The 23170-nt window shown below is 37.3% G+C and overlaps 1 protein-coding gene across 1 annotated transcript in view; it reads right to left on the bottom strand.

Annotated features, from left to right (window-relative positions):
* Positions 1–23170, bottom strand: part of CNTNAP2 (contactin associated protein 2) — a 1471582-nt gene that overhangs the window by 1255732 nt on the left and 192680 nt on the right. Inside the window, exon 4 of the mRNA XM_053608746.1 lies at positions 8287–8434. Coding sequence (XP_053464721.1) covers positions 8287–8434 — 148 coding nt within the window. The remainder of the gene's footprint in view (positions 1–8286; positions 8435–23170) is intronic.

The following is a 23170-nucleotide window of genomic DNA, read 5'->3' as shown; positions in this document are numbered from 1 at the left end:
GAGAAAATTTAAATCAACATAACTTTTGGAAAGTTGTCCATGGCAAGTATTTTTAACACCTCACTTTCTTATTATAGATATATATTTTTTTAAGAGATCAATGCAATTGACATTCTTCAACAACAGAAAAATGAAAATGTGATCTGGATATGTGGTGTGGGCGATGGTTTGACTGTGGCCCTCAAAGCTCAAATGCTGGAAATTTAATCCCCAATGCTACAGCATCAAGAGGCAGGCCCTTTAAGAAGTGATTAAAGTGGGTGGAGCAAGATGGTGGCTGAGTAACAGCTTCCCTGCAACTGGGCATGGTAAGTCTGGGTAGATAAGACTCCAGGCATCTCTGGCTGGTGAGATCTGCCTATAATCATTCCTTTTAGGATACAGGGAGTCAGCAAAGGACTTCTGGACCCCAAGAGGAGGACAAAAACAGTGGAAAACTGGCAAGAGGTTGCATGTGTTCGATCCAACTAATCCCACCAGCAACCATAAGTACAAGCAGCAGTGAGACTGCAGCCCAGAAAGGCTTCACCTGTGAACTGGTTCAGTGTTTTTGGACTTGGCACTCAGTTGAACTGCCTTGGGGAGAGCCTGAGCAGGAGTGTGGAGAACTTTGGGCATTGTCTAAGGCCCCAGACTGAGACGCTGAGCATGACAGAGCTAATAGTGTTCAGCTGTGGGCCGCAGGGAGCCATTGTGAGAGAACTGCCCCGGCAAGCTCCGCCCTCAGGGTCACAGAGCAAGGACTGGGTGGGAGCTAGTAACCTAGTGACTGAGCAACCTAAAGGCGGGGACTGAGCTGCCTTACAGCCTTATTCTTACAGGCAGAGTGAGACCGGTCTTGGCACACTGGAGCCTCAGGCTGTTGCCCTGGGTAGAGTGCCGTGGCGTCACAGCTCATAGCAACCTCAAACTCCTGGGCTTGGTGCCACCCAGACCTCCATAAGAGCTGTGCCACGATGCCCGACCCGCGCCCCGCGCCCGCCAGGCCTCACATGCACTGACCAGGAACTGCAGGAGCCATGCAATCCTGAGTCCACCCTCCTGTACCCTCCCTGCCTCCACACCGGCCCGCTTGTCTGGCCAGGGACACTGGCAGCCGCATGCCTTCCGGAGACTTCCCTGCCTCTGTGCAGAGCCTTTCTCCTGGCCAGAGACTGCTAGAGCCTTGGGCTCTCTGTGCCAAAGTCATGGTGCCAGGCACTCTCAGAACCGTGTGCACCACCTCCCGCCCTGCTGATGGATCCAGGTGTGTCACACGCCAGAGCTGCTTCCGCAACTAGAACTCCCTAGCTGGGACAGCCACAGAAGAACTACACAGGGTGACTCCCTACAAAGATCCAGCAACAATAGAGTGGTCCTGCTAGGGTCTAATCTTGGAGAGACACCTCCCCAACTCTGAGGATGGCCAGAGGCAATGGTGAAAAACAATCATGAGGCGAAACCAACAGAAAAACTCTGGCAATATGAATAATCAGAGTAGATCAACTCCCCCAAGGATCAATGGGGCAGACACAGCACAAGATCCCATGCACAAACAAATAGCTGAGATGTCAGAAATTGAATTCAGAATCTGGACAGCAAATAAGCTCGAATTAGAATTCCAAGCAGTAACCCAAAATATATCTCAAGAATTCAAGGAATTCAAAGACCAAATGACAAAGATTTTGACATATTGAGACAAGAAGTTGCCTCCCTCAAAGATCTGAGAAACACAGTCAAATCCCTCAGTAACAGAATGGAGGAAGCAGAAGAAAGAATTTCTGACATTGAAGACAAAGCTTTCGAACACTCCCAAACTCTCAAAGAGGAAGAGAAATGGAGGGAAAAAACAGACCACTCTATCAGAGAGCTCTGGGATAATCCGAAGAAAACCAATATTCGTCTTATAGGGATCCTCAAAAGTGACAAAGTGGCATCACAAGGCACAAAGTCTTTTCTCCATGAGATTATGAAGAACTTTCCAGACATGCCAAGAGATTCTGAAATTCAGATAGCAGACAGTTTCAGAACGCCAACACGACTCAACCCAATTAAGACACCCCCCAGAGACATCATAATCAATTTCACTAAAGTTAATATGAAGGAGAAAATTCTGAAAGCAGCCAGACGAAAGAAAACCATCACCTACAAGGGGAAGAATATTAGAATAACTGCAGATCTCTCTGCTGAAACCTTTCAAACTAAGAGTATGGTCATTGACTTTTAATCTCCTAAAACAAAATAACTTTCAACCCAGGATCCTGTACCCAGCTAAACTGAGTTTCATTTATGATGGAGAAATTAAATACTTTAATGACATTCACATGATGAAGAAATTTGCCATAACTAAACCAGCTGTCTGGGATATTCTCAGACCTATCCTCCATAAAGATCAGCATAATCCTCCACCACAAAAGTAAACACACCCAGAAAATTTTGATCAAATTCCAACTTCCTCAGTTGCAAAAGGATTAAAAATGTCCACTGGACTCTCAAAAGGCTTATCAATATTCTCAATTAATGTGAATGCTTTAAACTGTCCTGTAAAGAGCCACAGGTTGGCTGACTGGATACAAAAACTCAAGCCAGATATCTGCTGCATACAAGAATCGCATCTTACATTAAAAGACAAATATAGACTCAAGGTAAAGGGATGGTCATCTATATTCCAGGCAAATGGAAAGCAGAAAAAAGCAGGCATTGCAATCCTGTTCGCAGACGCAATAGGCCTTAAACCAACCAAAATAATTAAGGATAAGGATGGACACTTCATATTTGTTAAAGGTAATACTCAATATGATGAGATCTCAATTATTAATATTTATGCACCCAACCAGAATGCACCTCAATTTATAAGAGAAACTCTAACAGACATGAGCAACTTGATTTTTTTCCAGTTCCATAGTGGTTAGAGATTTCAATACCCCTTTAGCAGTGCTGCATAGATCCTCCAAAAAGAAGCTAAGCAAAGAAATTTTAGATTTAAACTCAACCACTCGACATCTGGACTTAACAGACATCTACAGAACATTTCATCCCAACAAAACTGAATACACATTCGTCTCATCAGCTCACGGAACATACTCCAAAATCGACCACATCCTAGGCCACATATCTAACCTCAGCAAATTAAAAAAAATAGAAATTATTCCTTGCATCTTCTCTGACCATCATGGAATAAAAGTTGAACCAATAACAACAGGAACCTGCATACCCATACAAAAACATGGAAGCTAAACAACCTTATGCTGAAGGATAGATGGGTTATAGACGAGATTAAGAAGGAAATCACCAAATTTTGTGAACAAAACAACAATGAAGACATGAATTACCAGAACCTCTGGGATACTGCAAAGGCAGTCCTAAGAGGGAAATTTATAGCACTGCAAGCCTTCCTCAAGAAAATGGAAAGAAAGGAAGTCAATAACTTAATGGGACAGCTCAAGCAACTGGAGAAGGAAGAAGGCTCCAACCCCAAACCCAGCAGAAGAAAAGAAATAACCAAAATCAGAACAAAATTTAATGAAATTGAAAACAAAAGAATTATACAACAGATCAATAAATCCAAAAGTTGTTTTTTTGAAAAGATCAATAAAATATATAAACCTTTAGCCAACCTAACCAGGAAAAAAAGAGTAAAATCTCTAATTTCACCAATCAGAAATGGGAATGATGGAATAGCAACAGACCCCACATAAATTCAGAAAATCCTCAATGAATACTACAAGAAACTCTACTCTCAGAAATAAGAAAATCTGAAAGAAATCGACCAATACCTAGAAGTACGCCACCTACCAAGACTTAGCCAGAATGAAGTGGAAATGTTGAACAGGCCTATATCAAGTACTGAAATAGCATCAACTATACAAAATCTCCCTAAAAAGAAAAGCCCAGGAACACGTGGCTTTACGTCAGAAATCTACCAAACCTTTAAAGAAGAACTAGTACCTATATTACTAAACCTCTTCCAAAATATAGAAAAAGAAGGAATATTGCCCAATACATTCTACGAAGCAAATATCACCTTGATCCCCAAACCAGGGAAAGACCCAACAAGAAAAGATAATTATAGACCAATATTACCAATGAATATTGATGCTAAAATACTCAATAAGATCCTAACAAACAGAATCCAACAACACATCAAAAAATTATACACCATGACCAAGTGGGATTTATCCCCAGGGTCTCAAGGCTGGTTCAATATATGTAAATCTATAAATGTAATTTAGCACATAAACTAACTAAAAATTAAGGACCATATGATTCTTTCAATTGATGCAGAAAAAGCTTTTGATAATATCCAGCATCCCTTCATGATCAGAACACTTAAGAAAATTGGTATAGAACGGACATTTCTTAAACTAATAGAGGCCATCTACAGCAAACCCACAGCCAATATCGTACTGAATGGAGCTAAATTGGAATCATTTTCACTTAGATCAGGAACCAGGCAAGGTTGCCCATTGTCTCCATTGCTTTTTAATATTGTAATGGAAGTTTTAGCCATTGCAATTAGTGAAGAAAATGCAATCAAGGGTATCCACACAGGGTCAGAAGAGATAAAACTTTCACTCTTCGCAGATGATATGATCATATATCTGGAAAACAGTAGAGATTCTACTACAAAAGTTTTAGAAGTGATCAAGTAATACAGAAATGTCTCAGGCTACAAAATCAACACCCATAAATCTGTAGCCTTTACATATACCAACAATAACCAAGCTGAAAAAACAGTCAAGGACTCTATTCCTTTCATAGTAGTGCCAAAGAAGATGAAATACTTGGGAGTAAACCTAACAAAGGACGTGAAAGATCTCTACAAAGAGAACTATGAAACTTTAAGAAAGGAAACAGCTGAAGATGTTAACAAATGGAAAAGCATACCATGCTCATGGCTGGGAAGAATCAACATTGTTAAAATGTTTATACTACCCAAAGCAATATATAATTTTAATGCAATTCCTATCATAGCTCCATTGTCATATTTTAAAGATCTTGAAAAAATAATACTTCGTTTTATATGGAATCAGAAAAAACCTTGAATAGCCAAAACATTACTCAGCAATAAAAACAAAGCAGGAGGAATCACACTACCAGACCTGAGACTGTACTATAAATCGATAGTGATCAAAACAGCATGGTATTGGCACAAAAGCAGAGAAGTAGATGTCTAGAACAGAATAGAGAACCGAGAGGTGAATCCAGCTACTTAACCGTTATTTGATCTTTGACAAGCTAATTAAAAACTTTCAGTGGGGAAAAGATTCCCTATTTAACAAATGGTGCTGGGTGAACTGGCTGGCAACCTGTAGAAGATTGAAACTGGACCCACACCTTTCACCATTAACTAAGATAGACTCTCACTGGATAAAAGATTTAAATTTAAGACATGAAACTATAAAAATACTTGAAGAAAGTGCAGGGAAAACTCTTGAAGGAATTGGCCTGGGGTGAATATTTTATGAGGAGGACTCCCCAGGCAATTGAAGCAGTATCAAAAATACATTGCTGGGACCTGATCAAACTAAAAAGCTTCTGCACAGCCAAGAACATAGTAAGTAAAGCAAGCAGACAGCCCTTAGAATGGGAGAAAATATTTGCAGGTTATACCTCCGATAAAGGTCTAATAACCAGAATCCACAGAAAACTCAAACGTATTAGCAAGAAAAGAACAAGTGACCCCATCTCAGCGTGGGCAAGGTCCTTGAAGAGAAACTTCTCTAAAGAAGACAGATGCACAATCTACAAACACATGAAAAAAAGCTCATCATCCTTAATCATCAAAGAAGTGCAAATCAAAACTACTTTGAGATATCACCTAACCCCAGTAAGAGTAGCTCACATGACAAAATCCCAAAACCAGAGATGTTGGCGTGGATGTGGAGAAAAGGGCACAGTCCTACACTGCTGGTGTGAATGCCCACTAATATGTTCCTTCTGGAAGGATGTTTGGAGAATACTTAGAGACCTGCCATTCGATCCTATAATTCCTTTACTAGGTATATATGCAGAAGACCAAAAATCATAATATAACAAAGACATCTGTACCAGAATGTTTATTGCAGCCCAATTCATAATTGCTAAGTCATGGAAGAAGCCCAAGTGCCCATCGACCCACGAATGGACTAGCAAATGGTGGTGCATGTATACCATGGAATATTATGCAGCCTTAAAGAAAGATGTAGACTTTACCTCTTTCATGTTTACATGGATGGAGCTGGAACATATTCTTCTTAGCATCTCAGGAATGGAAGAAAAAGTATCCAATGTACTCAGCCCTTCTATGAAGCTAATTTATAGCTTTCTCATGAAGGCTATAACCCAACTATAGCACAAGACTATGAAGAAAGGGCCAAGGAAGGGGAAGGGAGCGTGGAGGTTAGGGTGGAGGGAGGGCAATGGGTGGGGCCACACCTACAGTGCATCTTAGAATGGGTACAGGCGAAACCTACTAAATGTAGAATACAAACGCCTACATACAATAATAAGAAAATGCCATGAAGGCTACGTTGAACAGTTTGATGAGAATATTTCAGATTTGTATATGAAACCAGCACATTGTACCCTTTCATTGCACTAATGTACACAGCTATGATTTAACATTAAAAAAAAAATTAAAAAAGAAGTGATTAAAGTCCTCATGAATGTATTTGTGCAATAATTTTGAGAGGGGGGTGAATTATCACAGGAATGATCCCTGCTTGATCTCTCTCTCTCTCTCTCATGCTTTCTTATCCTTCTACTCTCTGTCCTGGGGTGATGCAACACAGAAGCCCCCACTAGACGGGGCCTACTGACTGTGAACTTGCCAGCCTCCAGATCTGTAAGAAATAAATCTCTGTTCTTAAGTTAGCCAGTCTCAAGCATTTCATCACAGTGGCATAAAATAGTCAAACAGAGGTAGGAAGACTTAAGTGATTAGGAAAATAACTAGTCATTATATTTTTGACAGTAAAAACAGTTTTCATGATTAAATTATTATTTTTCAAACTAACGAAAGAAATCAGAGCCTAACATTTGTAAAATAAATAATATTATATGCTCTTTAGCTTATAAATTTCCTCTAAACTACACTGTTCAACATGGTAGCCTATAGTGACACTATTTAAAGTCACATGCAAATGAATTAAAAATAAGAGATTTCTTGCAAATTATGGATACCCTAATTTCCTTCCCTGTTCATACCCAGAAAGAACAAGTAGAAACATTTCTTGGATGAAGGAAAATACTTCACTGGAGAATTTCTCTTCAGAAGCCGGTGTTCTGTAAAGTGGGTTTGAAGATTGAACTTATGATATCTACTAGTCTCAGAAAACAACTAGAGACAAACTTCAAAGCAATTCTGTGTTGGTGTTTTCTTCACAGGAGCAAATAAACAAGCCTAAGTTTTCTCTAAAAGAATGTACCAAAAACCTTGGCCTGAAGGAAATTCCAAGGATAAAGTTTTAAGAAAATTAAAGTCAACAAGAGGGGTAAACACCACGTAAGGGTTAAGAAAATGCAGACAAAAAAATAAATAAATAAATAAAATGAAGAAGTGGCGTAAGAAGAAAAATGATGAGAAGTAGGAAAATGAGGAGGAGAAAAAGAAGAGATCAAGTGCCCTTGGGGAGAATGAGTGGAGACAAGAGAGGGCGGAAGTGGAATCTAAAACTCCACATGCCAGCTTCATTAGATATACACGTGATAAATTTAAAAAGTTTTAAAAAAGGAGACTGAAGGTATGATTAAGGGAAAAGAAACTCTTCAAGTGACCAAAGAAATTTGAAAAAGAAACAAAATTTATAAAAAGATATTAATATCCTTGACTTGAAGACTCATAGCTTGGCTTTAATTTAAGAACAGGCACAACTTCAGAGAGACTTAGTGAACTGGAAAGAAGTTCAGAATGTGTCCAAACTCCACCATAAAGAGCCAGAAAGACGGATAATTGTGTAGGTTTCTCACCTCTAAATATTTCATAAGACTGAGCAATTTAAATAGTAAGTTTTTCATTTAATAAAAAAAGTTAACAAAAGTTAAAATTTAAAGTTGTTTATTTAACAAAAAACTACTTCATAAATCTTTTAACTAAGGTATAATTAGGATATTCTTGTACCTGTGTTGGTTCTCTGTGTGTATAGTATATGTTTATAAAATACAAACAGGTAAACAACCCTTTATACATATAGGTATATATATCCATAATAGAGGGTAATATATTGTCAGAGAAAGCAAGTAAGATTGAGTGATTAAAAGAAACATACTACTGTTTAAATGAAAATTAAAACAAACTCCCACGAATCTGAACAATCGCATACTCACAGTAAGCACAGCCGTAGACTTCGATTCTGAGTCCAATGCGGCCTTCCCCGTTCCAGTCCAGAGGCACCATGCGCACGTAGCGGGCAATAACTGGGTGCTGGAAGTCGTGCCGGACCACACTGTCAGAGTTGATGTTTCCAGGAAATGCCTGGAAAAAGAAATGGAACTTTAAAAATTGTAGAAAAAATTACTTTAGAAACAGCCATGTTCTCTACATGCTAGAGTAAACACCAATCTTACCCGTGATAGGGGTTTTTTATTTATTTATTTTTTTATTAAATCATAACTGTATACACTGATATGATCATGGGGCATCATACACTTGCTTCATAGACCATTTGACACATTTTTATCACAGTGGTTAACATAGCCTTTCCGGCGTTATCTCAGTTACTGTGCCAAAACCTTTACATTCCACATCTATCTTACAGGGGTATTTGTGTGATAGGGTTTTATATTCTTACATCATATCATAAACAACTTGAAAAAAATCATCTTCACACCCTTTATTCAAAAATAAGTCCAGGGCTCAGTGACCATAACACAGTGGTTAGGGCGCCGGCCACATACACCGAGGGTGGCGCGTTCGAGCCTGGCCCGGGCCTGCTAGACAGCAATGACAACTGCAACAAAAAAAATAGCTGGACGTTGTAGCAGGTGCCTGTAGACCCAGCTACTTGGGAGGCTGAGGCAAGAGAATCATTGAAGCCCAAGAGTTGGAAGTTGCTGTGAGCTGTGACGCTACAGCACTCTACCAAGTGTGACATGTGAGACTCTGTCTCAAAAAAAAAAATAAAAATTAAATAATAAATCCAGGAAACAGGACAGAATTACTGTGGGTCTTTTCATCTATGTAAATGTATGTTAAAAGAATGAACTACTAAACAGCACCCCCGTAGCATCCCATAAACATTTAAAAATGATGAGTTCTATTATTTTGCTTTTAAATTACACAATCAACATTTTCTTATAGAATTTGACCATATTGCTTTTGAAAAATCTTTCTCATAGTATCTTCACATACAAGCATTAGAAATCTATGGAGCACATTTTCACATTAGTTGGGCAAGGGGAACATCTGAACATGTTGCGATGAGGTCCGGGTTTCTACCTTTTATTGGGAGAGTGTGTTCAGTGGATCAGATACATGTTAATTCCATTTCTCTCGTTATAGAAGATTGTGTTAAAGGAGTAATTATCCATGAATCTTACCTGATATTGAAAGTTCACATTGTCTGTTTTTTTTTAGGAGGGGACAAATGGATTTTCTTTGGGCACATACAGCATTGATTCAACAAGGATTTATAAACTATTGCACAAAAAAATAAATAAGATATTTGGGAAATTCAGGGACATGTAAAGCTATGAAATCTACCCTCAAAAAGTTTACCATCTAAAACTAGGGAAAATTCCAGGGCAAATTTATAATCCAAGGATGTTCCTTGTTTATAATCCATGGAAGATTTAAACAAAGAGACCATTATATTTTAGAGGATATAAATCAAATTAATGAGAGCTTGTGCTATTTTAACTCTATACATACATTCTAGCTTTCCCTCTGTTAGATAACTTGAGTTTTTAACACTATATTCTGCGTGACATTCTTTTTTATATTTGCTTAAATCATCTCACAAGCATAGAAATAAAATTTTTAAAAAGAAAATTATTTTGTAATCATAAAAATTGCAACATAGGCACTATTAACATCGCCAGCCTATTGTGTTCTTGATCTGAAAAATTAAATGTGTTTCTATTTATAAAACCAAAAGTTTTATCTTTTAAAAAATTCTCTTTAATAATTTTCAAAGTATAATATTAATAAGGAACAAAGAAAGATGCTTTTAATAAAAAAGACAGACTTGGTTTGGAATGGAAGGCAGTGGTTTAAGTTCACACAAGCATCACAACCAAAAATTTGGAATAGAAGGTTTTTTCATCAATCTGCATTCCTTGGTCAAACTCTTGGCCTTTGAAATAGAAAATGTGTAATATAAGACCTAGTAATTGTAAGGAGTGTGTTAAATGTTTCCTCTGTATTTAAACAGTTTTACATAATCTTAGTTGGTCTCAATAATCTACATAATGGTTAGTGGTTAGTCTGTAACATGTACAGTTACAGTTGAACCTCCGTAAGTTGACTACCCAAGGGATTGTAACAAACTGATCAACATACGTGGGTGGTCAACATAAGGAACTAGGCCTGTTGTGCTGACATGTCCTTGTGGTGCACGTCCAGTCGAGGAAAGTTAAGTCACCTTCAGGAGATGATCAGTATAAGGAAGTGGTCACCTATGGAGGGGCCGCTGTATATGTTTTGAGAAAATCGTGACTCCTATTGTGTTATTTTTAATTTTCTTTGATGAGCTGCATACTACTACCACTTTCTAAAACAACCCCATTATTTTTCAATTTTTCATAAGACAAAGCTATTTAAGCAGTAGGTCTTGAATTTTAACATTTAATACAGCATTTTCTTTGCATCTTGGTGATACAATTTCATCATGAAAAACATTGGGGGAAGTCTTCTTCTTTTTAAGTACTACCTTGTTTCCCCTAACTAGGTCTTATTTTCAGGGGACGTCTTATGTTTCCTGTAAGTAGGTCTTATTTTCGGAGGATGTCTTATTTTCGGAGAAATGGGGTAGCTAGCTTTTAGATTCATAAAGAATCCACAAATCTAAATATGAAGTCTATCAAACTAATGTTGCATTTTATACATCATTCTTTTTTTACTTCAAAGGCAAGAACTATGAGAAGGTCTGGTCCACATCACCTAAATTTAATTCACAATTACATATAGGTTAATTTAGAATTTATGACCTTAAATTTATTACTCCACAACAGCCACCAAGTGATTTAAACTTGAGAAAATACTATATGCTTTCAATGCTGCTAGGTTTTGCATGAATATTAATACAGAAACAAAGATCAAGCTGCAGATGGCATTTGAAGGACAGTGGAAGGAAATCCATGGGTAAGTTTAAGCTCCCCTTCCCCAAGTAAAAAGAAAATTTTAGGAGAATAGCACAAGACGATAGCATGACATAAAATATAGAATAACGGCCGATGGGATAATCTGGTAACGGGGCTCCAAAGGAGTGAGGTTGTTTAGGGAGGAAAAATGAACAGTGGTGTGGGTGAGAGCCTTGCAGATCATCAAGATACTGCTTGAGAGGCTTGAGCCCAAGAGTTTAAGGTTTCTGTAAGCTATGTTGGTGTGATGGCACGCAACCCAGATGACAGAGAGAGAACTCTGTCTCAAAACAAACAAAAACAACTGCCTGGGGCCTCCAAAGCATGACTCCTTTTAGAGGAAAACAAAATTATGGGAATGGAGGCTGTCTTTGCACAGAGCTCCTACTGAGCATGTTGTTATTATAAAGGAATCTGTAAAAGACCAAGGAGGCAAATCCGTGATGACCTCACCTAAAATTCTAAATCCACAGCTTGTCAAAAGGGCTTTTTAATTATTTGACCTATTTCCTTGTATGATTGTTTTTGAAGTGAGATAAGTATTGACTAATGCAAAGATATAATATTTTAAGGAAAAGATAATTAGTGAAGATGTGGATATATTGCATTTGAGATTTCACCCCCAAATTAAATGGTAGCAGGGAGAATTTGAGATGTTTAGAATCATGGGGTTTTATCTTAAATCAGCTTTGCAGAGAGGGCACATTTATTATTTATGAATAAATGCATATTATATAATTTTTCTTTGGAATTCACAGCATCAATAGATGATGCTTTTTGCACTACTTTTCATAATCCAAATATACTGAGATTTAAGACATTTTCTTAATTGAAGCTTTAAAGAGTTCAAAAGAATGGCATAGCATTAGCATTCACTGTGTTAAGTAGAAAGCTGTAAAAATGTGTGAAATGTCTCCAAAAGTAGCAGTATTTGTAAAAGTTAAGAAACATAGAAGGAAGCATAGTCATGGATTTAATAAAAATGACGTCTAATATTGATATATTGTTGTATCATTGAAAAAGTTCTCGTCACCTCTGTTTATTGTTTATGCCCAAGAGACAACATTAAATTTGACAGGGATACTTTTTAATTTTTTTCAAATTAGGAAACTTGGACTCTGAGAGGTTTGGTGACTGGATGCTGAATACGCAGTAAGGGCCAGCCAGGGAGAAATATACTGACTTTTCCACTCACTTTATTTGAGAATCAAATTTTCAGGAAATAAAGATTTCCTTCAGTTGCAATATATCACATTTTTGATATTTGATATTATATTTGAATCTCAAACTTAAAGCTTGAAAGGTGGCTTACTCTACCACATTTGGAACATATATTCGATTTCTGGCCTATTTATTAGGTGGACTAACACGCCTGCATATTTTCCCTCTCTCTGCGTTTATTGTTCCACAAATTTTGGCAAATCAGCATTTTCCTTTCCCATGCATTTTCCCAAATCAGGCTTCTGTTGTAGCTGTTCGTGCAAAAAGCTCTTCTACAGTTTGTGAAGACTGTGAATGACTCTTTTTACTGAGAGGTAAGTCTGGTTAGCTGTAGTGCGTGCCACTTCATTAGTCATGACGAAATCACACAGGTTTTGGACAAGAACGTTTTCCCCAGATAATCTGACTCCTTCTTTTTTATAGTCATTGGCACATTTTCATATAGATGTGAAAAGAAAAAAAAAATCAAGATATACAGCTGATTGTCACCAAAACTTTGAAGATTTGGAAATTGTGTCAAAAATTAAAAAGTTAAAATGATTTGAATCTTCCTTATGTAGAACAATACCCTTTACAAGTTGACCTTTATTGAGACAAATATCACAGAATAGCAAGCACTTTGCAGGTCCATGAAAATGCCAGCCGACTTTATCATTGAAAGACTGAAAAATCAACTTACAACCTGTGATTTCCATGTTGCTATTAAATCTTCCTTAGTATTTGGGATTTGTATATATGCTTAGAAGAAGAGCTTTTGTTTCTACCATTATTATTAACACAGCATTTATGCCTCTCACAAAGCTTATGTTCATTAAAGTTCACACCAATAAAATAAAATCTTAAACTTAAACCCGTGGTGGTACGTTTAGAGTTTCTGCCCTATACATTGTGCAAATATACAGCAAAGAATCAGAATTGTTTTTAACATAAGTCATCTTCGATGTTAATTTTAGAATAATCTAGAAATATCACTGAAATTTTATTTTTAACTAAAAATTTCCCGTCATTGAAAGGTTCAGGACCCAAGGAAGAAAGATTATTCCAAGGCACAAAACAAAGGAAAATGGAATCCCCGTTCTGTAGAAATCATGTGGTGTTTATTTCCACCTGGATGCGGGGTGTGGGGAGGGGTGGGGGGTGCAGTGTGTGTGTGTGTGTGTGAAATCAAGGAAGGAATCCACAGAGGATGGGGATTTTAAGGGTCAGGGAGGGCAGTGATTGGCAGCATTCCTATTTCCTGGGAGGGACATGAGTCTGACCCTTCCTGGGTGGGTCATGAACTTGACTGTGCCTTGGTGGGGCAGGTCTATTTGGGCAGGAATACCTGATTCTCTCTAAATCATGAGCAGTAAATTTTTCTTCTAGCTCAGACAACAGTTCAGACAACCTGAGAAAGGGGGAAGCAAGGCTTCTCTGTACAGTGACAGGTAGTAAATATTTTAGGCTTTGTTACTGCCTGCCTCTCTGTCCCATAACACCCCCCCCCCTTTTCTTTTACTTTCCTTAACAACACGAGAAATTTAAAAACTATTCTTAGCTCATTTTATAGGAACAGGCCTAGACCAGAATTTGCCCAGGGGCTGCAGTTTGCCAGGTCTGTCTATGGAAATCTTTTTGAAATTAACTAATTCCTCTTCGCGATTCAGATAAGATGCAAAAGTGTAAAGTCAATGGAAGATTTCCCAGCCTTTGTTTGGCATTTAAAACCCAGTAAGCCTTGGAAAAGTGTTTTGTAAGCCCCAAGAGTGTATCATTTATCCGATGGGAGGAAAATATACAAGGATTTAGAAAGGTGCTATGGGTGATGCGTGAGGTAACATTTCCCCCAAAGTTACAATCATGGGGTCTGAAGTGTGATTTATGAAATATTGTATGCAGACAGTAAGTATATTTAGTCCTCAATAAAACCCCACTTTTCAAGAGACCTTATATAAAACAGCACAAATTCCTGTAGCAAAGGAATGAGATTCTGTACTTTAGCATAAAGGTTTAAAAAAGTGCCTCAAATGCTGAGCTGCTGTGTACGTAAACCCGGTAAGAACTTCCAGCATTCCTGACAACATTCTCATATGTGGCAATTACGTGAAGACAACAGCAATACGAATATTTCCTAAAGTGAGAAATCATATTTTCTTAAAATATACGATGTCACTGCTGGCGTTGAAACTCATGGATTGTTCTTTAAGTTCTTTAAGTTAATGTTATAGACCTGTGATGGCTATCATTGCTTCTCTTTAAATTTTATTTCTTATGGATGTTAGATTTTATTTTCCCTACATTAGCAACTGATATAAAAATGTAGAAACATATTTTCCATTTTCTTCTTGGTATGCGTTTCCAGGGCTAGTTACACTCCCTGCTGGAACAGGAAAAAAAGGACCTTCTAAAAACCCAGGATCTGTTACAGTCCCTGTCCGGCATCTTCACCCAGAATGGAGAGCTCATCACCTCTATCTGGAGTGGCACACCTATCCTGCAGGGCTCAGCTCACACAGCACTTCCCCCTAGCAGGGACCCTCCCTGACCCCCACCCCTCAATGCCACACCATTCAGTGGGGGGCCTCCCAGCATCCCATTTTTCTATTCTCTTCACTGGATTGTGATTAGTTCATTATGTACCTGACTGATTCAGAAGCAGGTGAGTCAGCTTTGAAGTTTGAGATCATGCATGTTTGAGTCCTCTACATGTGACGTCTCCTCACAGTGCCCCATAAATCTGGTTAAATAAATGGTTATAAACATGCATTCCCAAACTCCTAACCATTTACATTTTGTACCACGTATAGTTAAAAACCATATGTTTGGTATTACCTTGCAGGAACAAAATAAAGCATGTTAGTCTGATTCAAGGAGACAGCAGGGTCATGAACATTTTTTCACAAAAATCGGGGATGTCATTATAATTATCAAAATGGTTGGAATCATAGAGATCATGGGACCAAAAGAAAATATACGTAAATAATGCAAGGGGTGAAAAATCAGAGAAAATCAGTCCGCTTCCCATCAAATCTGGGCTGTTCACATAGGTAATTCAGTTGAACCCTGCTCAATACATATTGATTTTTATTACAAAGCCATGATGAACATTATGGGATAAATGTCAAAATATTCCATATATATAAAAAGCAATACTCTTCTCTGCACGCTGTTGTTCTTGACTTAATTAAATCATCATATTTTCTTTTAAGTTTTGTCACCATTATAATTGCATTTTACGATTATGTTACTAGAAGCATAATTAACTAAAAAAGCATTATTTTATAAATATTAATTTGACTTTGAAAATTTATTTGTAAAGTGAAATATAAAAATTTGGGTTCTTGAATCTTTACCTTTACTTTTTATGAGCATGACATAATGACGCTGTGCTCTAAGTTTTATACCTGAGAGCTCACCTGCTCTCAGACACTCAGCAGGCAGACTGCACACGGGATGGGTTCACTGCCCAGATAGATGATTTCTCTTCAGTCAAAGTCTCTGGCGTAAGAATCTCGATTCTTCTCTCCCCTTCTCTCTTCTTCTTTCCTTTATTCCTCTCTCTTCCCTCCTTCCTCCCACTCATTAGGCCCTTCCTTCTTCTCTCTCCTTTCCTTTCTTTCTCTCTTCTCTTACTTCCTTTTTTTCTAGTAATTTAATATAATACATGATTATTCTTTGCTCATGTCACATTTCAGAGAGGAAGGTTCCTTTTAATCATCGGGGACCCGGGCTCACCTTCTCTGGTTCTTGTCGTCATTATATGGTTCTCAAGTTCACCACAGAAATAGGAGAGAAACACAGAGGAATGGATTTGGGGGTTTATGGCTGGATGACATGAGGAGGATGTCACTTTTGCACATGTTCCATTGTCACAGATCTTACTGGACTTAACCTCAGTGCCCCAGAGACCAGAAGAGGTACCAGAGGATGAGGATTGGGATTACAGGAGGCTCCTGCATTTTTGAAATTCTGTGCTTATCTATTCAATAGCACTTACTATATTGGAGAGTAAAAACATGCACGTTCACTTCTTGGTCTCTCAACTAAATTGCAAACTGTGTAGGGAGCAACAGGTCTTTTGAAAATGATAATAATTCTAAAACAGTGAACTACAAAGATCTTAAGTGTATGGTTTGATCATTTGAGAAACGTATTCACCTGTGCAATCCCTACATCATTTCAAGATCTAGAACATGGATATTGCCCTAGAAATTTCCATCGTCAATCCCCTTATTAATACTCCAACTCCATGCAGCCACTGTTGTGTTTCCTAGCACTAAGAAAAGCTTTCCTTTTTCTCAAAATTTATAACAAAAGAATAAAACATCACTGGCTTCTTTCAATCATAAAAATATCTTTCAGGTTTCTGCATGCATAGAAGTTCATTTACTGACTTGTTTTGTGGCTTTTTAAAATTTGTTTCTTAGGTTTTGCCGAGTAATATTTCATTGTATAAGCATACTTCAGTTTGTTTATCTATTTTTGTGTTGATGAATGGTGGGGATGCTTCTGGGTGTTTACCATTTTGAATAAATTGCTATGAGTACTTGTGTAAATGCCCAGGAGAAGGATTTTTAGGCTATAAGGTAGATGCATGTTTAAATTTTTAAGAAATTGATAAACCATTTTTCATATGGTTGTAGCATTGGGCATCTATTTTATGTTATAAGCATCTATACTATTTTTTCTTCAAACTTCCCTCAATTTTTTATGCTACATATCGAGCCATAAAAAGTATAAAAATAATTAGACAAATGTAAAATTTTTGATATTTAAAATAAGTGTGTAGCTAAGGTAAGAAAAAAATTCAGTGTTTTCAACCTTGACAACATTAAAGGCAAACATGAGGAACAGAGGTTTGGAAGGAGAAATGAATGAAAACATGGATGAAATGATACGATAAATAATAAGGCATCTTCCAAGTAAGAGGTGAAAGGACAGTGCCAAAGTTTGGTAGAAGAGCTAAGTGACAAAAGTAACCGACGGAGAATTACAAATATTTGATATAATTTCTAAAAGTGGGTCTGGTGTGTGGAAAAGTTAGCTGAATACTAGTTAATCTACAAAGAAGTCAGGAGACAAGAGGTAATTCCTAATTCCTAAATCGATAAGTGAATAAACTGTTAGACAAGAATATGGGAAGAGCAGAGCCGGGGACAAGAAGACACAAAGAGAACTTCTGCTTTTTAATTAAATTATTTTGAACTATTTGGCTGAAAATACTTTCTCATATATCACTTTGATAAAAATGTTAAAAACAAACAATCTGTGGTGAGGGGAGGGATTTTGTCTAAAACTTTGGCCATAACATTCCTATAGACCATGCAAATACAGACACGGTCAATTCCAAGATATATCTTATCTGCAGAAACAAAATCCCAACAGTTGCTTGAGGAAGCGTAACCCTGCGTGGGACTTCCAAATCCCAGTGTAAAAGGAACCATGACACATGAGGAAAACATGTTCAGCAACATTTACATAAAAAAGACAGTGACAAATTCCACACCATATTTTTTATAGTCTTCCTCAAGGTGGCCCCATAGAAAAAGTGCCAAAACTTAATTCAGTAAACCCAATTTCACAGTGCTAACCAGAATTTCTGATGCAAGTGTTGAGCTCTCCACCGACAAGCTCAAACTTGTTTAAAGTATAGTATCTAAAGGAATGGACGGATTTCACCCCTCCAGGTCGTTCTCCACAATCATTGCTTTTCTGCAGGATCAGATATGTACTGATGGCCATGAATGTGAGAATATGCACATTAGATGGTACCTGGAAGGAATTATTTTCTAAATATGGAAACAAATGCTTTTATTAGTATATAATCAATGAAACAATTAAGTTTTATTTAGGGTGAGAATTAGTAAATCACCATTTTTAAATTTATCTTTTCAAAATGTGTTATTCTTTTTTTGGATAGCTTTATGCCTTGAGATATTAATAATCCTGATACTAAATGTATTGTCTGATTTGAATATTAACAATGACTTTAATCTTTCTCAATTTAACATACTTATGCTTCCTACCATTTTTATATCCTATCGTACGATTAGTACATATGATACTTCTTCAAGATACAGAGGAAGAAAGAGCTATATCTGACATCTCCTGGGTCTATAGACGTTACTTTTTTTTTTTTTTTAATATTGTTTGGATCTCATTTTTCATGGGAAGGTGAAATCTAATTTTTTAAATTATGTTTCTCTATTTTTACTAATTCTAGTTCTTTACACTGTCCATGCAAAACTTCTCAAATAAATGGGTGGATCTCTACTTTTTCCTCTTTCTCTATGTACTCTTTAAGTGTCAGCAATTTGCTTGTTGCTGTCAATTGATAAAGATCGATCATGAAGATGCAATCATCTCTTTCTCAGTATGTGATTTTCCTAGGACATCTCTGGTCGCCCTCTCCTCAGCTCCCTTCTGTTCGATGAGATTTCTATTTTGTACCTTTCCATCTGATTTCTGATCATGTCTCCATATTATCTTCACTGGATAGTCTTTCTTTATATATGGATTATTAAAGAAAATGCTGGTCTTTCTACTTCACAAACAAGATGATTCACTTTCTCCCCTTTAAATAGAGGTTCTACAAAAGTATTTTGCTGTAGGTGTGGTGGCTCATGCCTCTAATCCCACCACTTTGGGCAGCTGAGGTGGGAAGATCACTTGAAGATAGGAGTTCAAGACCAGTTTGGGCCACATAGTGAGATCCCATGTGTACAAAAATAACAAAACTTAGCCAGGTGTAGCAGCATGCACCTGTAGTCCTAGCTACTCAGGAGGAGAAGGCCAGAGGATCACCGAAGCCCAGAAATTTGGTAATGGCAATGATTAAGCCACCATATTCTAGCATAGATGTCAGAATGAGACCTTGTTTCTAAGAAAGAAAAACAAAACATACAAACAAACAAACAAACAAAAATCTAGGAAAAATTCTTTCAGTAAAACAAATCTGGTACTCTGATTTAAAAGAAAAGAGAAGGTAAAATTAAATCAAGAAAAGCCAAAAAACCCCAAAATGTTTACCTATGGATTTTGCATTTTCTGTATTTTTGTTTACTGATCTTTCCTACTCACTTCAATTATAGTACCACTTCTATTTGTACTGACTGCCCAAAGCTCTTGAAAAGACAACCTTAAATCCAGCTTTCCAAGTGGGTAGGGCTCCCTCCCCATGGTCTGCTCCTCTCCTACAATTCGGCGGCTGCACTAGTCAAGTGAAATGCAAGCCTTCCCGTCAGTGCCCATCCTGTGGAAGCTCCTTGGAGCTCCTGGTCATCTTTTCTCCCTGTGACTGTGACCTCATTTTGATTCTAGGGCAGGAATCACTTCCGCTTCTCAGTCTTTTATAGGTGGGCTCATTCTAATCTAAATATTGGAAATGTATTCCCATATCCATATCTCCAGCCCTAAGCTGGATTTTGAGATCTAGGCTAGGATTTCCAACTTTCTATTAAGCATTTTTATTTAGATGCCTGAAAGAAATTTCTTTCCCCCCCCCCAAAAAAAAGAAAGAAAAGAAAAAAAAAGAAAAAGCTTTGCCTTTTCATCTCCAAAACGTCCCCATTTCCTATTTTTCTCACGCTGTTGCCCAACGCTGCCCTCTCTCAGTCCTCCAGCGATTTCTGCCGTATCTGTGACTTCTCCTCATCCTTGCTCATACCCACAACATCCCAGGTGCGGAAGGTCCTACCTCTCTAGTAATACCATCTGGCTCGTGTGCCACTGTCCTTTGTCAAACCCTCCTTCCCTGGCAGCTCTCTGAAGGTTCCCCTGCTTCCTGTCTATTTAGTCTTCGATTCACTTCTTAGCCTCCCAAGGGGGAATCTTTCTAAGTTAAAAATCTCATCTGTGAGAACCTAATTACTTACCCGAAAGTATAGACACAGGTTGCCTTTGTTTATATGTTGCTAACTCCATAAGTAGAAAAGAATTATTTGCACAATCATCACTCTTTGTTTTGTTTAGAAGATGTTAAATGATTCACTTAACAGATCCTTTTCAACAAATTAACAAAATTGACTCAGCTGAACAAATATGTATGTTCTATTGTGTCATCTGTATATAACCACACACTTGTTTTATTTAGACCCTGAGACAAGTAGCTGGTTTACAGGTTCTGATTTTCAGAAAATCTATACTGAAGTTTCTGTCTTGAATGCTTTCTTTTAGAGTGAAAGATTATTCTTTCCTTGTGCAATTTGATGGGTATTTCTAGGGCTACGCTCTGTATTCCCCTGTATATAGGAAAATTTCATTTCCTTTCTGAATTGAATAATTTAAAAATTTAAGTAGATGACCAGGACTTCAACTTATGAACATATTTTCCTCTACTAAGTCAGGGACAAGGAATCACATGTGATTGATATACACAGCACTTTGAGGAGAAGTCAGTCCTCGGATTAAAAGCTATTGGAAAAAAAATTCATCCAGAGGGTGGTGTCTGTGGCTCAAAGGAGTAGGGCATTGGCCCCATATGCTGGAGGTGGTGGGTTCAAACCTAGCCCTGGCCAGAAACTGGAAAAAAAAAAGAAAAAATTTCATCCAGAGCAAATTTTGTTGTTGTTGTTGCTATGGTGTTTTATTTTGTTTCTCCTTGGAGCAATTGCATGTGGTAGATGCAGGTTTGCAATAATTTATGGATTTTTCAAAAAATAAGCAACAGGTTTATTAGCCAATTATATACAGGCAGAGATTCTGGGGAATAAAAATTTAAGAGAGCTTATTTTGAATCTATCTCTTTTAATAAAAGTTAAAAAAGAAAAAAACAAGCCTTAATGGCTATTAGGTTATTTTGAAACAAAAACAATGCTATTCACATCTATTTTATTCAATGTGTTTTTGGAAAAATATCCTTTGAAACTATGGGAAGAAACCAAAAGAGAATGAAATAAAACACCTAACAGCAAAAAAGGACATTACAAGACTAAAGAAAATAATATTTGAAGCCATGTATTAATTTCCATAGTTAACCATTATTATAAATATGAAGAAAAATGTCTTAAATTGTGTATATAAAATTCTAAGATATTTATACATCTCAATAGGAAATTAAATTAATGAACAAGCACATGTCATTCATCATAGGGTTTTCAGTGCTATTTAAATCTGATAATTTTTGTAATGTAATAACCAAACAAAATCATACTTTGAGCTCCTGTCACTTTATTTATATAGTTTTGATATTAGCATTCCATTAACATTTCTTTCTAATCAAAAATGATATATTTATCTGTGTTTCACATAAACATTTGTACATCATAATACTTTCATAGAAAGCTCAGGATCCTGCATATCGAGATTTTCCTAGGACTGGAAATACAGTCAGGTTTTCAAGCCGTAAGGACTGTGTCGAACAAACATGTGCATTGAGCTCAGACAACATGAGTTGTGCCTACACGCACATGGAGAGACATGGATTTTAAATTATGCAACAATCTACAAATTTGATATTTTTTGCCTTTTTGTTATTTTGAAATAATTTTTGACTTACATAGTGTTTTATAATTAGTTAAGAGCATTTGTAGGTGCCTTTCCCCTGCCTCCTCCATTGACAACATTCTACATAATTATGGTGCAATATCAAAGGCAGAAAACTGATGCTGGAATGATATTACTAAATGTAGACTTTATTCTAACTTCACTAGTTTTCACATGTACTTTTTTGCATGTATGTATACAGGTTTTATCACCATGTAGATTTACATATCCAGTACTAAATGTGATACAGAAGTTCCATTACCCAGAAGTAATTCACTTTTTAGTTTTAATTGTGACAGTATAATACAACACAACTTACGAATTTAGTCCTTACCATAGTGTACATCATTCTCTTTCTTGCCCGTGATGGGCTCACTTCTGACTGACATTGGGTTAGATACCGGACATTTCATGCTAAAAATAATTGTGTAAAGAAAACAAAAGAGACTATCTGAAGATTGTGATTGAGTTCTCAACAAGACAAGGTGTTCCCTTGCTGAGTTTAAACTGGGATCAGAGTAGACTAAAGAGGAAAGTATGACAATAACTTACCTCTAACAACTGGGCCCTGCAAACTACATACACCAATTAGGAAGCCAAGTGTGGGGCAGAATTGTGGGAATAAGGTTTTTGTTTGTTTGTTTGTTTTTGTCATTTTAATGTGAAAACCGAACAGCTTTGACCTAATTATATCTCCAATGATGACTGCAGGGAACTCAGAAGGCAGCTCCTGAAACATGAGACCCACGGAAAGCAGAGGCACAGAGTCCTGGAGGGTGAGGAGGAGCCTCAGCAGAAGAGGGACAGATCCCACAGAACAGCCTCAGGGATGAATCAACACCCAGGCTCATGAATACAATAAGCTGCTGGTGGCTGGGGATTAAGAAGGAACAGAGGCAAAAGGGAGGTGGGTGTAGCTTTAAAAGAAAACAGGGATCCCTGTGGTGGAGAAAACATTTTGTATCCTTACTGTACTGATGTCACCACCCTGGCTGTCATATTGTACTCTAGTTTTACAAGATGCCCTGGGGGAAACTAGATAAGAAGGGCCTATGATATCTCTGTATAGCATTTCTTTAAAAATGCAAGTAGAAAAAGACGCTAAGCAAAGAAATCTTAGATTTAAACTTAACCATTCAACATCTGGACTTAAAACACATATACAGAACATTTCATCCCAACAAAACTGAATACACATTCTTCTCATCAGCCCACAGAACATACTCCA

Source organism: Nycticebus coucang, chromosome 11, assembly GCF_027406575.1.
Source record: "Nycticebus coucang isolate mNycCou1 chromosome 11, mNycCou1.pri, whole genome shotgun sequence".
NCBI lineage: Eukaryota > Metazoa > Chordata > Mammalia > Primates > Lorisidae > Nycticebus > Nycticebus coucang.
The sequence above is the reverse complement of the archived record's forward strand: the minus strand, read 5'-3'. Positions and strand labels throughout refer to the sequence as shown.